At 43.5% G+C, this 14,885-nt stretch overlaps 1 protein-coding gene across 1 annotated transcript in view; it reads left to right on the top strand.

Annotated features, from left to right (window-relative positions):
• LOC127574502 (collagen alpha-1(XXI) chain-like) overlaps positions 1–14,885 on the top strand; it is a 164,719-nt gene that overhangs the window by 134,543 nt on the left and 15,291 nt on the right. Inside the window, exons 18-22 of the mRNA XM_052023531.1 lie at positions 1,130–1,183; positions 7,817–7,870; positions 10,663–10,716; positions 12,983–13,054; positions 14,467–14,502. Of these exons, the coding sequence (XP_051879491.1) occupies positions 1,130–1,183; positions 7,817–7,870; positions 10,663–10,716; positions 12,983–13,054; positions 14,467–14,502 (270 nt within the window). The remainder of the gene's footprint in view (positions 1–1,129; positions 1,184–7,816; positions 7,871–10,662; positions 10,717–12,982; positions 13,055–14,466; positions 14,503–14,885) is intronic.

The following is a 14,885-nucleotide window of genomic DNA, read 5'->3' as shown; positions in this document are numbered from 1 at the left end:
TGCACATATATGTACAGCAGCACTGGACCTTAACACACTATAGAGCCAACATGTACAGTATTTGTGTCCCAGCAATATCAAGTAGCGTACCCATAGCTACATCCACATTACCCAGTCTTCCTATCAGTCTGAAGCTGTGTTGTCCAAATACACAGAAGATAAATATGATGTGTGGTATCTCAACTACGACCCTCTCCTCTTAAACCTGAGTTACTTTGGCTCAAATCCCACTGAGTAATGCGGAAAGTAAATTACCTGCCAATTGGATCTTCAACATTTGCCTCACACAAGAGTATCTAGAATATTAAATAATGAATCAGTTATGAAGGGCACTTTCATAATCCCAAGCATCTTGTGTCAAAGATGACAGCGTATTCGACAAGACTACTTTGACCCACCCAAGGTGATGTAGCCAGTCAAACTACAAGTGGACTTTTGGCCACATGTCAATGGGAAGTCAATTCCTGGGGTGGTGATCTGAATTAACATACGTTTCTGAGACAGTTGTGTGACAGAGAGCTTGATTGGCTGGATATCCCCATGACTGACATCTTAGAGGGCAGGGACCATATTAACCTAACTCGTGTAGGGAATTTTTGGGTTAAAGTGGTAAAAAGTGAATAGCACCCATGGAAGTCTGGTTTAAAAAAAAGTTATTTTTATCAGCAAAAAAATTCTGAGCATGAAATACATATCAACTCTGTGGAATTTACATTTTTATTCATTTTCTTGTCTGTGAGATGCACCGGGCAGAGTCCATGATAACTTCTAATATACTAATATGACTTTGACTGTGCACCTGTTGACACTGTTACTAATTTCAATTTATTTCTGCTTAGCAGACACCAAAGGTTGTGCATTTGATTAAGAATTGTGGTGAATGTTAGTGAGAAAGAATCTGGAACAGATCAAAAGATAAAACTGAAAAAAATTGTCCACTAATTATATATCATTTCTTGGACTTGGGCCAATATGCATGAAATTCTCAGTGCATGGTGGACCAGTAGTGTTGAATCCATGTTAGTGTCTAGTTTGAAAATCCAGAACTACCAACAGTGTCTTATTGTATCTTTCAGATGGAGTGGGGAAATAAAAATATCTCTTGTCAAACATTGTGATTTCTTTCTAGGGCCAGAAAGGAATGATTGGTCAAAAGGGAGCTGAAGGGCAGCCTGGGATACCAGTGAGTGACACTTTTTTTTTCCATCCATTTAAGAGGAAGGTACCAGCCTCTGATTTGTCTTGCTGCCACACACCCTCAGACCCAGTTTCATTATATCCAAATCCTCCCGTATTCCACACACTGTGTGTGCCAGGTCAGATGCATTTCCTTCCTAGATGCTGGTACTTCTGAGCTGCACCATTCAACATAGAAGGGTTTGGAGAATAAACCTTCTGTTTTGGATCTTCAAAGAATGTGGTCCTGGAGCCGAATGGAGGATAAATGGCTGACATTAGATTTCTTTTTTTATTCATTTCTCGGGATTTGAGCGTTCCTCGCCAGCATTTAAAGCTCATCTCTAATTGACATTGAGAAAGTGGACCGCTTGAACTGACTTCAGTGTCCGCTCTTCTCTTGTACTGATGTCAAATATGTTTACTTCTCTTGTACTGATGTCAAATAATGTTATCCCGTTATTGCTCAGGGTCTTTACATCTTTCAAGGTGTCCATCAAAAATAATCAGTTGAGCTGAAAGACCCAGCTAGATCCTTGCATAAACCAACCAAGAAATAATGGTAACTCCTTGACAATATGTCTTTAACTTAAATCTCAATTGATGGAAACAGAGCTCCATGCTCCTATCTATCAACTGAATGGTCAGGAAATTGACCCCAGCCCCTTGTTCCCTCCCTTTCAGTGACCTGGCTGATGTCATCAAATGAAATGTTCAATTCTTTGTTTATGACACAATTACCAAAGCAACCGTAACATCCAGTAGGCAATGATGGAGTCATTGAATTGGTCAGTGGAAGGAAAATTATCTTCAGATATGAAGCCAGATTGATAAATGTTGACAGTTTTAATTGAGTTTATTTACAACCACAAACAATCCCTAGGTTTAGTTCAATGACACTTCGCCAGGGTGATGGTGGATGAAATGATGATTGGCTCTGTTTGCTTTGCTTTAAACTTCGGTGTTAGTTTAGTCCTAGAAAATGTACCTGCCCTGGTCCCAAATTTCCTTACAGTGCAAGGTCTTGCAACTTGAATGAGGAGAACCACTTCCAAGGTGACCTTGAATGAGCAGGGGAAATGTAGCTGAGCTACTGATCCCATTCATAAAGAATGTTGCATCCAGTCAGAGGTGGGGCAGTAAGGATACAAGCCCCTGCCTCCACCCCCAACTAAGGTCTTCATTAAACATGTTAAACATGTGAGCATGATAAGTGTGATTAATATGCCCCTTCAAAAGTGATCAGATTTAAATTCCTGCCACACTCCTACAGTACCACCCAAATCAGAGGTTCCCCCAAGTGCAGATCCAATGCTATCAATCATAAATCAGCTCTTACTTCAGTCTGCAAATTTGTTGAAATACTAGCAACAGAAACTTGCTTTGGATTTACTTTTCCCTTTGGCAAACCAGAAAATCTCAAGCACCTATCATTTGCTCTGTTATTTGAATAGATACAGTCGTGCAAGCAATGAGCCAATGATTTTCTGATATGAGGTGTTTGTAGTTGCAGCTCCTCACCACCAGTGGGCACACAGACAAATTTAAGCTGCATTTTCTCCAGGCAGTGGAGCAGTCAACAATTAGTGACCTGATTTAGCAATTAGTCAGCTGTGGCTCAGTTAGTAGAACCCTTACCTCTAAGTCAGAGAGTTCAGGGTTTCAGAGACATGAGAACTAATATCCAGGTTGATATTACAGTGCAGTACTGAAGGAGTGCTACACTGTTGGAGGTTATAGTGTCATAGAGTCAATCTGCGTGTAAAAAAGCCCATCATGTACCCATTTATACTAATGGAGACACAAGAGACTGCAGATGCTGGAAACTGGAGCATTCTGTCCTTGGCCTCCTCCACTGCCAGGGTGAAGGCAAACACCACCTAGAAGAACTGCACTTCATATTCTGCCTGGGTGGTCTGCAACCCAATGGCATGAATATTGAATGCTCCCCCTCTTGTCCCTTTCTCTCTCCTGATCTCCCCAAGCCCTCTCGCACTCATCCTTCTTTCAAACCCCTCCTGAACCCCCATCTCCCAATTTTTCCCCTCCCCCGTCTAATCCATCTGCCCATCACCCACGTACTCCTCCCATTGGGTCCCCTCCCCTCCCCTCCCCTCCGCTCCCCACCCCCGTTCCCATCAGCCCACCTCACCTCCCTTATCTGGTTTCTCTTCACCTTGCTCTCCTATCAGATTCCATCATCTGCAGCCCTTTGTTGCCTCCACTCATCACTTCCCAGCCTCTGTTGCTACTTCCACTCTTCCCTCCCCCACCTGCCAATCAACCCATCCTCACCCGGATCCACCTATTGGCTCCTAGCTCTTACCCATCCTGCCCCTTACCTCTTTATACTGGCTATCTCCCCTCTATCTTTTAGTCCAGGTGAAGGGTCTCAGCCTGAAATATCAACTGTCCATGTCCCTCCACAGATGCTGCCTGACCCGCTAAGTTCCTTCAGCAGCTCATTTTGTCACCCATTTATACTAATCTCATTTTATTCTCCCTATATCCCCATAAGATCCACCCAGATTCTACCACCCAGCAACACACGAGCGGCAATTTACAGCACCCAATTAACCTACCAACTTGCACGAGTCTGGGATGTGGGAGGAAATAAGAGTGCTCATGAAGAACATGTAAACTCTACACAGATGGAGACTGAGCTCAGCGTTGCTGGAGCTATGAAGCAGCAGCTCTACTAGCTGCACCACTGTACCACCCTGGTGACATCTTTCAGATGAGATGATTCCCTATGTTCTCATACGATTGGGTGTAAAAGATCCCCCAGCTCTATTTTGAAGAAGGGCAGGGAAAGTTCCCAGTAACTTGGTCACTCTTGTGTATCTCAGCAAATGTCACTAGAACATATATGCCAATTGTCAATTTGCTGTTTCTGTGGGATCTTCCTGTACACAAATTGCACCATTTCCTGCATCATGACAGTGAGAAAGAGAATTAATTGGGCAGAAAGAGCTTCGGGGCATCCTGAGCATGTGAAAGACACAATCAAAATGCAAATCTTTCTCACCTGCCAGAGATTCACCCTTCATTCACCATACCCAGACCTCTTGACCTTGCAAAAGGACAAAACAAGAGCCTGATTTAGACTCAGGGACAGCAATGGATAGGGGATAGGCAGATACGGGTGGGGGAGTTAGACAGATGGTAGGCATGGAGGGACGTAAGGCAGGAGGCGGGTTGCACAGAAAATGATGGCATTCCATGTGACTCCTTCCCAGTCTAATTTCTCGATTGACACAGTGTGACCCAGAATGGTTGTTTTTGTATTTCACTTTGGGAAAACAACATTGTGCAATTAAATTTCTTGGCATTGAAGGTATTGTTCATGCTACATGGTGAGCTGTAATTTTCTTGAGTTCACCTCTGAAGGAACATCTTGGAGTCAGCTGCTGTGCTTTTGAACCTGTGCAGCTGTTAATTTAGATTTTTAAATGGACTTTGAAAATTAGAAATTATTTTGCCAGGTTACATACTCCTCTTCACAAAGATTCTTTGTCCTCTGTGAATTATAAGCTTGTATTCATGAGGTTCCAATTTCCATGCAAAAAACATAGAACGATGCAGAAACTGGGTGAAAACAGATGTTTTGGGCACCTCACTGGATTTCATTGGCTTAATGTGCTTGTTAATCTTTTATGTTGTACGTGAAGAATCAAGAGGTGTTGGAGCTGCAGGATCCAAGTCATGGATTTCATGAAAGGAAAGGAACAAACAGCTGATTGAAAATGTCTGAAGCTCCCCAAAATGGACATAATATTTAAGGCATAATAATCACCACCAAGCTAGCATAACCCTAGTGACCCAGATTCCGTTGTGACCTCTGTACTGCCCATCTGGTCTTTGCACATTCTCCCTGTGGTTGTGTGGGTTTCCTCCAAGTGCTCTGGCTTCCTCCCACATCATAAATACATGCGAATTGGCTGCTACAAATTATCTCTAATGTGTAGGTGAGTGGTAGAATATCACAAGATCACAAGACAAAGGAGCAGAAGTAGGCCATTCGGCCCATCGAGTCTGCTCCAAAGAAAAGGGAAAAAAGAAAAAGAGATGAGAAATTGGTGGAGGGTGGGGGCAAAAAAAACACACTATTTCTAACCCCAATTTCTGGCCTTATCCCCATACCCCTTGATACCCTGACAATTTAGATATCTATCTATCTCTTCCTTAAATGCCTCCAATGATCTGGCCTCCACTGCTGTACGTGGCAAGGAATTCCACAAATTCACCACCCTCTGGCTAAAGAAATTTCTCCTCTTCTCTGTTTTAAACCTGTACCCTCTAATTATAAGATTGTACCCTCTGGTCCTGGACTCACCCACCAAGGGAAACAGCTTGACTGCATCTACTCTGTCCAGTTCTTTCAATATTTTAAATGTCTCTATGAGGTCCCCTCTCATTCTTCTGTACTCCAGTGAATACAGTCCAAGAGCCGACAAATGCTCATCATACGTAAGCCCTTTCATTCCGGGAATCATCCTCGTAAATCTCCTCTGAACCCTCTCCAACATCAGCACATCTCTCCTAAGGTATGGGGCCTAAAACTGTGCACAGTATTCCAAATGAGGCCTCACTAGTGCCCCATAGAGCCTGATCAACACTTCCTTACTTTTATACACTATACCTCTCGAAATGAATGCCAACATAGCATTCGCTTTCTTTACTGCCGATCCGACCTGGTGGTTAACCTTTAAGGTATCCTGCACGAGTACCCCCAAGTCCCTTTGTACTTCTGTACTTTGAATTTTCTGTCCTTCTAGATAATAATCTGCCCGTTTATTTCTGTTTCCAAAGTGTACAACTGCACATTTCTGAACATTGAATCTCATCTGCCACTTCCTTGCCCATTCTCCTAAATTATCTAGGTCTCTCTGCAACCTTCCTGTCTCCTCAATACTCTCTACTCCTCCACCTATCTTGGTGTCATCCGCAAACTTAGCCACAAAACCATTTACTCCATCATCCAAATCGTTAATGTACAAGGTAGAAAGAAGTGGCCCCAACACCGACCCCTGCAGAACACCACTAGTAACTGGTAGCCAACCAGAACAAGATCCTTTTATTCCCACCCTTTGCTTCCTGCCAACCAGCCAATGATCCCCCATTCTGTTATCCTACCTGTAATTCCATGACCCCTCATCTTATTAATCAGTCTCTTATGTGGTACCTTGTCGAAGGCCTTTTGAAAGTCTAAATACACAACATGTACCGCCTCTCCCTTATCCACCCTACCTGTGATTTCTTCAAAAAACTCCAATAGGTTGGTCAGGCAGGATCTTCCCTTCACAAAACCATGTTGGCTAGGAATATGGGAGAGGGTTGGGGGGAGCTGATGGAAATATAGGGAATATAAAGTGGGATTAGTGTAGGATTAGTATAAATGGGGTGGTTGATGGTCACCACGGACTCAGCAGGCTGAAGGGCCTGTTTCCGTGCTGTACAACTCTGTAAACATTCATTATTGACTCAGGCGGGTAATGAACAGCATTTGTGCATTATTTTTGGTTGCCCCTGATAAATAGAGACAGGGTAAGTGGTGGGGACCGTGCTTCTTGGGTGAAGCAGTGAAACATCCCAGATGCCTAGTCAGTACCATGAACTTCCAGCCAACTTGCAGACTTGGCCTGCTTGGTATTTTTCATTAGTTTCTTTGTTGGCAAATAAAATCCACCTAACACAGACTTTGGTCATATCTGGCTCAACGGTTTCTTGTAGAAAAAAATTGTTTCTTAGAAAAAAAACTGCTTACAAAGAAAAATATTTAAACAGCTTGTTTTTCTACCATCTGGTCTTCTCCAGCTAACAGTAAGGTCATCCAAGTTGCACGAGGTGAATTAAACGGGGTAGACTGATGTGGAGATTTTGGGCACCTGGTATTTCAGTTATTAGTCCACATCAGACCACCTTACTTCCCTCCAATTCTCTGCCAAGCTCCCCCCCACCCCCCCCCCACCCACCCATCCCCATCCCCCCACCCGCCCATCCCCATCCCCATCCCTTTCCAGCTCTGAATTTAAAAACTGTTCACCTTTTACGTTGTGTTTGGAGAGTTAAGAACTAATATTATCTTAAAGGATCTTGAAGGGGGGAGCAGGTTGGGGAAGGGGTGATAACATTGCGCAAGAAATCCATTTGTGTTTTCATTGCACCGGACTTAGGCTGTGTGTTTGCAGTGTATTTTTGGGTATAAATCAAATTTCTTCAAGGTAGATGTGGATTGATTTTTTGATCAGTCAGCTATGAGGAGGACAGTACATGCATTGAGGCTGCTGGCTTGAGAGAGAGGACTGTGTGGATCTTCCCCTCCTGGTCCCCTGCACCCACTACTGCGCCAAGTAAGGCAATCCGGCAAAATTTTGCTTCCTGTCTTTGAAGTTCCCTTTGTTGATAGAAAATATGGGCCAAATAGAGGTAGAACTGTTATCGCCATGAAGATCCATTCACGGTCACGAATGGAATCTCCTCCCTAACTGACCCCTTCCATGGCTCCACTCTCAGGCCTTTCATTGTTTTATAAGGGGCAGGAAGTCTGAGGGATGAGGGGGACAAACTGTGGAAAATGGCCCAGTTGCACCAAAAAAAAACTCAGGTCTATTGATGATTTGTCTTTAATTGTTTGCAGGGTAAGCAAGGATATCCAGGATTACCTGGGCATGATGGACATCCGGGGCCCAAGGTAGTGTATAGTTCTTTGTGATTCTCTGTTATCTGAAATACTATGGACTGAAATAACAAGTGCTGTTTGTCAATGGTAGTAGTGGGAAGTTGGGGGTTGGTAGGAAGAAACTTCCTCAGGGTAAGGGAGAGGCCAGAGAGGAGGAATGCAGAACTTAACTCTGTTAAAACTCCAAGCCCTTCTGGAGGGGATTGAAAGCAGTGCGAAGGCAGGCTGGGATTGGCATAAAGTCAGTTTTAGGATACAGTGTCAGAAAAGAGTAAGGTGATCATATGCATTGTACAATTATCTCAATAACACGGCACCTTTTTTTAATGGAGGTTACAAGGGAAATAATGCACATGCACTGCAGATATGGGAGAGTGAATTCCACATTCTAAACAGGTAAAGAAGTCTTTTAGAATTCCCCAGCAACACACACAAAATGCTGGAGGAACTCAAAAGGTCAGGCAGCATCTATGGAGGGAAATAAACAGTCAGTGTTTTGGGTCAAGACCCTTCATCAGGATTCTATTTTAGAATTCCCCACTTCATTTCTTGGTGACTATCCAATATTGATAACTGCTGGTTTTTGTTTTAACCCAGGTGGAAATACACTGTGACTATCAAAACCTTGCATAATTTTAAAAACATTTGTTAGGTCACACTATTTCTTCTCTTTTCAAAGCTCCAACCTGCTTATTCTTTCCTGAAAGGTTTAATCTTAGTATTTCTTGCTAAGGTTCCGGAAGATGGTCTGTAACTGAAATTAATAAGAAGGAAACTTATTTAAACAGAACTAAATCTGCTGGGCTGGGACAGTGTCCTTTCTGTGTCTTACTCCCACACAGGCAAACTGGTTTGCTGAGTTCTGCTCTGGAAGTCTACAGAGAGCAGCTGGTTACATACTACAATTGTTAATGGGTACACACCTAATATTAAATAAGCCACATATGTTACAAGTACTTTTGGTATCATTCTTTTACCAGAATATAAAGAAATGCTGAGATTAGACCTTTCAGGAAAGAATAAACAGGTTAGGGCTTTGACAAGAGAAAAAGGTAGTATGGTCAAACAAAAGTTCATTGGAATTATGATAGTTCATTTGTAGTTTAAAACAAAAACCAGCAGCTATCAATATGATATTCACCAGAAAATCAAATGGGGAATTCTAAGCAACTCCTTTACCCGCAAAGTGTTGAGAATGTGGAACTCACTGGACTGGATAAATGTTTTCTTTCCTTTATGATTGTAATCTCCATTGAATCTTCTTTTGTCCTCTCTCTATTGCCTTTATATCCTTGCGCTGATATTTTTACATCTCTTATTGATAATATTGAAAAGAACACTCAAAGACCTACTTCAGAAACAAGGCTTTTTTTCCACTGATAAAGTTCACTGTTGGCAGCACATTTTGTTATGTCAACTATGCATTTTGCTAATCAATAACATTTTAATGTGTGGCAGGACCAGCTAAAGCAAAATTAAGTAATTCCCCTTCAGAGTCGCACAGGAAAGGCAATAAACAAACCTTCAAAGAAACAGCATTAAAACAAAATTACCCAAGTCAGTTCTGAGTGTAATGGCCAGGAAATATCTCAGTGCTGGTCTTGCATTGTTGGTGTTAGTTCACTCAACGCCCTGTTTATTTACGGATTTTAGGTTCTGCCACACTTCCAGTGAATAGCACCAGGGGAACAGGAGCAATTCTTGGAATTTCTTGGGGCTGGGAATACAGTACAGCATGCAAGAAATCAGCAATGATTTTTGACTCATTAAAATATTCAATGTCATTTAATATATTGGATGTGGCATATTAATATCTCGAGAAGCAGATTCTCCATGGCCATCTGAATGAAGAAAATCCGTCTTGCCATACCCTCCCTCATCCCTCCCTCTCTTTCCTTTCCCTATTCTTATGCTTCCCTTCCCTGCTGTCTCCCTTTCCTTTGACCTTCTCCTTTCAGCTTCAGCTCTCCATCTCCTCCCTCACCTTCCCTCCCTTCCCAACCTTGTCGTAATTAGATTTCAACTGAAATGTGCTCTTAGTGCTGACTCACCATATGTAACAGCACAGGGAATCAACTGATATCTTGTCTCCCTTATACCTTCCCTATCTCTGTAGCCCCCTCTGGCCCAAACACCCCAACCTATCTCTGTGATCCCATTCAGCCCCTACATTCCTCCCTGTCTCTGTAACCCCTTCCAGCCTCAACACACTTCCCTAACCACCTCCAGCCCTACACTCCTCCCTTTCTTTGTGAACCCCTCTGGCCCCTACACCCCTCACTATCTCTGTAAACCTCTCCGGCCCCTACACCCCTCACTATCTCTGTAAACTCCATTGGTCCCAACACCCCTCACTATCTCCGTAAACCTCTTTGGCCCCAACACCCCTGACTATCTCTGTAAACCTCTCTGGTCACTACATCCCTCCCTATCTCTTTAACACCCTCTGGCCCATACACCCCTCCCAATCTTTGCAGCTCCCTCCAGCCCCTATCTTTGTAGCCTCCTCTGGCTCCTATCTCTGTCACCACCTCCCTCCCCCCCCCCAACTGGACCCTACACTTCTCCCTATCTTTGTAACTCTCTTCCTCTGTAAACCCCTCTGGTCTCTACACCGTATCTCAGTAACCCCCTCTGGCCCCTACACCCCTCCCTATCTCTCTAATCCCCTCTGGCTCCTACACCATCCCTTATCTTTGTAACCCCCTCTGGCCCCACACCCCTCCCTATCTCAGTACTATGCTTCAGTGAGGCTGGGCTTGTGTATCTCATCTCCCTTTGGAATTGCTTGTTTTTTTATTTAGGGGGACATTGGTGAGCGGGGGCTGCCAGGATTCCCAGGACGTACAGGTTCACCTGTGAGTAATGTCAAAATCTCATTGGCTGTTTAAATTAATGCACCGTCATATTTGAGATAGTTATAACTCTTTAAACTAGCATGATGCTTCGACGTTTATTGTGATGTTGCTCTTCTATGTCTGGATCTAAATTTCTGAATGAACTTGGTTGGAATGTCCTTGCAATGGGCAGCACAGTGCTGCAGTTAGCAGAGTCACTGCCTCATGGCTCTAGCAACCCAGGTTCAATCCTGCCCTTGGGTACTCTCTATGAGGACTTTGTATGTTCTCCCTCTGACAGCATGGGTTCCCCTGGGTGCTCCAGTTTCCTCCCACATCCCAAAGACATGCTGGTAGGTTAATTGGATTTTGCAAGTTAGCGTTGGTGGGAGAGGGATTTTTAGGCCATGTGAGAGAGAATAGGTTAGTGGGGGAGGGGGAGATTGATGGGAGTGCTGTGAGAGCTGGCATAGACTCAATGGGCTGACTGGCTCCTGACGAACTTGCTACATCCACACTGTGATCAACTGCTGTAAATAGATCAGTTGCTGTTTTCTCAGGGAAACAATAATGTTAAATGGCATTCTCAGCAGTGGTACATGTCTAATTAAATTGTGTGCATCCTACACAGAAATGTAGGCTGGTCCTTTTATGTTTAAGTCATCAGATTTATGATTAAATGTTCATAAAATTACTGTTCTCAGTCTGATGGTGATTGTTGACATTAATTCTAAATGGAACTAATAAGCCATAGTTTACTGCTGAGAGGTAGCCCATGTGATCCATCATGTTTATGCCATTTCTTGATCTATCATCTCCCTGTTACCCACTATCAAACATTATTCCATTTCCCCTTACAAGATGCACTCTTCTCGGTCTCAGCCGTTCCTATGGCGAAATACGCTATAGCAAGAAAAGTAAGTACCCTATTAAGCATCATCCATGGTTTTGGATATCCAACTGTGCTTTACAGATAATGAAGAAATGTTAAAGTCTAGTCACTGTTGTAATGAAGCAAACAAGCAGGGACCCACAGGAGCCAAGTCCGTTAGGAATGAATTTCTGACGCACTTACACACATGAGTTTATACAGAGAACTCTCTTCCATGACTTTATAAAGCATTGTTTAGACCAATGCTGAATTACTGTTTACAGTTCTGGTTGCCATAGTGTAGGAAGGATGTAATTGCACTGGAAAGGTCACAGAGGAGATTCACCAGGATATTGCATGGGATGAAGTGTCTCAGTTATGAGGAGAAACTGGATAGACTGGATTTGTTTCCCTTGGAGTGGAGAAGGCAGGGGGGGAACCTGATATTTGTATCCAAAATTACGAGATAGTAGGAAACTTATCCCCATAGCAGAGGTGTCTAAAACTAGAAGGTATAGACTTAGGGTCAGAGGTAGGAGGCCTAGAGCAGATCCGAGGAAGACATTTTTCGCCCATAGAGTGGTTGGAATCTGGAACGCATTGCCTGAGTCTGTGCTGGAGATGGGCACTCTGACAACATTTATGTATTTAGATAAGCACTTGAATTGCCAAGACATAGTGGGCTGCTGACCAAATGCTGGTTAAATGGGATTAGTATAGGTAGGCACTTGATGGTCAATGTGGATATGGTGGACTGAAGGGCTTGTTTCTGTCCTATATAACTCCATAATGCTATGAGTCTTTGAGAAATGGATGTAAGGTCAAATGGTAATTGTAAATCTGAGATTGATTACCAGTGATATTGTGAGATAAGAAACAAAGGAGGCAATACAGAGTTAGGAAACAAATCAGCTTTGATCTCATTCAATGGCGGAACAGGCTTGAGGGGCAAATTAGTCTACTCCTATACCCATGTTCCTCTGTTCAAACCCCAGCACCGACCACATGCTGTAAAACTAATGTTGTACAATGCCATAGTACCCTCTTAATTTTAGTGGAGATAAGAATCAGGCTGTGTAAGAGGCAGTAAGCTGAGACTCAACCACATCCTTTGGCCAGCATTTTAATGCTTTACGTATGTTCACTTCCCAGTACTATTTTTAACTTGTCTTCAGGATGGGAGGGAGGTCTTCATGAAACACTAGTCTCAGTGGGTGTTCTTACAAGAATTAAATCATTAGTAGAGGTGTTAAATCCAGCAGAATTTTGTTCCTCTGAAAATGTTCAGGTCATTTGAAGTTGCCAAAAGTTCAATTATTGAGAAGAATGCATTTTTTTTATCTGATTTTTTTTCCCTCAAATAACAAACGGCGGAAAACTAATGTAAAAGAAACTCACACTTTTTATCACTTACAGGGTTTAAGAGGCGATCCTGGAATACCAGGCCAGGCTGGATCTATTGGGATTCCAGGGGAAAAGGGAAACAAGGTATGGACTTGCATCCAAACTGAATTAAACACGTAATTCTCAACCTGGTCCCACTTTAATTCTATGCAAAAAGCTGGAGGAACTCAGCAGGTCAGGCAGCATCTGTGGACAGTTGATGTTTCAGGTTGAGACCCTTCTTTCCCCACGCTTTTCTGCTTTCTGCAGGGATCACTCTCTCTGTGACTCCCTGGTCTGCTCATCACTCCCCACCCATCCGGCTTCCTCCCCAGGTACTAGCCTCTGTAACTGTAACACCTGCCCTACACCTCCTCCTTTATCACCATCCAGGGCCCTAAACAGCCCTTCCAGGTGAGGCAGTCATTCATGTGCATATCCTCCAGCCTTAATATTGCATCCGGTGCTCCCAATGTGGCCTCTGCTACATCAGTGAGACCAGGCGCAGTCCGGGCGAATGATTCACTGACCACCTGCGCTTCATCCCCATTCCCACACCAACATGTCTATTCTCAGCCTCCTCCATTGCTAGGGTGAGGCTAAACACAAACTAAGGGAATAGCACCTCATATTCCGCCTGGGTAGTCTACAACCTGATGGCATGAACATTGATTTCTCCAGCTTCTGGTAAACTGCTTCCCCTGGGTCCTTTTTTCTCTCTCCTCCTAATGTACCCAGCCCCCATCACCCTGTCCCTTACCCCCACCCTTCTCCATCTGCTCATCCTCTGACTGGTTCCCCTCTCACACTGTTCCCATCTGCCCTGCCCACCTCCCTCCCTTGATTCCACGCTCCACCTTCCTCTCTTATCAGGTTCCATCATCTTCAGCCATTTGTCACTTCCACCCATCACCTCCCAGCTTCTGGCACTATCGCAACTCTCCCCTCCCCGTTCTGCCTATCACCCTTCCTCACCTGGATCCACCTATCGCCTGCCAGCTCTTGCTCCACCCCTTCCCTCCACCTTTTTATACTGGCTATCTCCCCTCTAACTTAAAGTCCAGATGAAAAATCTTGACCCAAAATGTCGACTGCCTATTCCCTCCACAGATATTGCCTGACCCACTGAGTTCCTCCAGCTTTTTGTGTGTTGCTCCAGATTCTAGCATCTTCAGTCCCTTGTGTCTCCACTTTCATTCTAGCTTGTGAATAAAATATTTTTCAACTTGAACAATATACAGAACATTACCATATGAAAACCATCTTTATTTTGGCATATTAAAACCTTCTTGTGAAAGTTAGAGAACTTCAATAACGTTCAATGAACAAGGATTCTACTGAGAGAATTCATCACTGGTTCTAAAATTACTAAAGTCATTAGCAAAGCAATGTTCCCACACATTGAACAGCAGATTATGACAAATGAATGTCAATCTGGTAATTGAATGATTCACATTTAACATTGTCAGCCAATTATGTAATAATCCTTCACAGTGTTCTGTACTAATATTTTTCAGGGTGAAGCAGGAAATCCTGGGAAAAAAGGCAGCCAGGTAATAGTTGCATCCTTCCCAATTTTTGTTTCAACTAAACATCAATGGCGTCGGTTTCTTACAAACTGAACAGTTCTCAAGCACTTGTAGAACTACATGATGATACCCCACTTGAGGTCATTCAGTCAGTTATAGCCTTGCTTGCTGAATAAAAGGGCAATCCAATGTGTCCTACTCCCATGCTGTTTCCCATAACCCTGCAGAGTATTCAACTTCCACTCCACTTGAGGTACTTATCCGTTTCCCCTTGGAAAGTTATTGTGGCAGATCTTCCACTTAAAAGGGCAGCACATTGATGCGACTGTAGAGCTGCTGCCTCACACCTCCAGCGAACTGGGTTCAATCCTGATCTCTGGTGCTGTGTAGGTGAGCTTGCACATTTT

This window comes from Pristis pectinata, chromosome 9 (genome assembly GCF_009764475.1).
Source record: "Pristis pectinata isolate sPriPec2 chromosome 9, sPriPec2.1.pri, whole genome shotgun sequence".
In the NCBI taxonomy this organism is placed as follows: domain Eukaryota; kingdom Metazoa; phylum Chordata; class Chondrichthyes; order Rhinopristiformes; family Pristidae; genus Pristis; species Pristis pectinata.
Note: the sequence above shows the minus strand (reverse complement) of the source record. Positions and strands in the feature narration are given on the sequence as shown.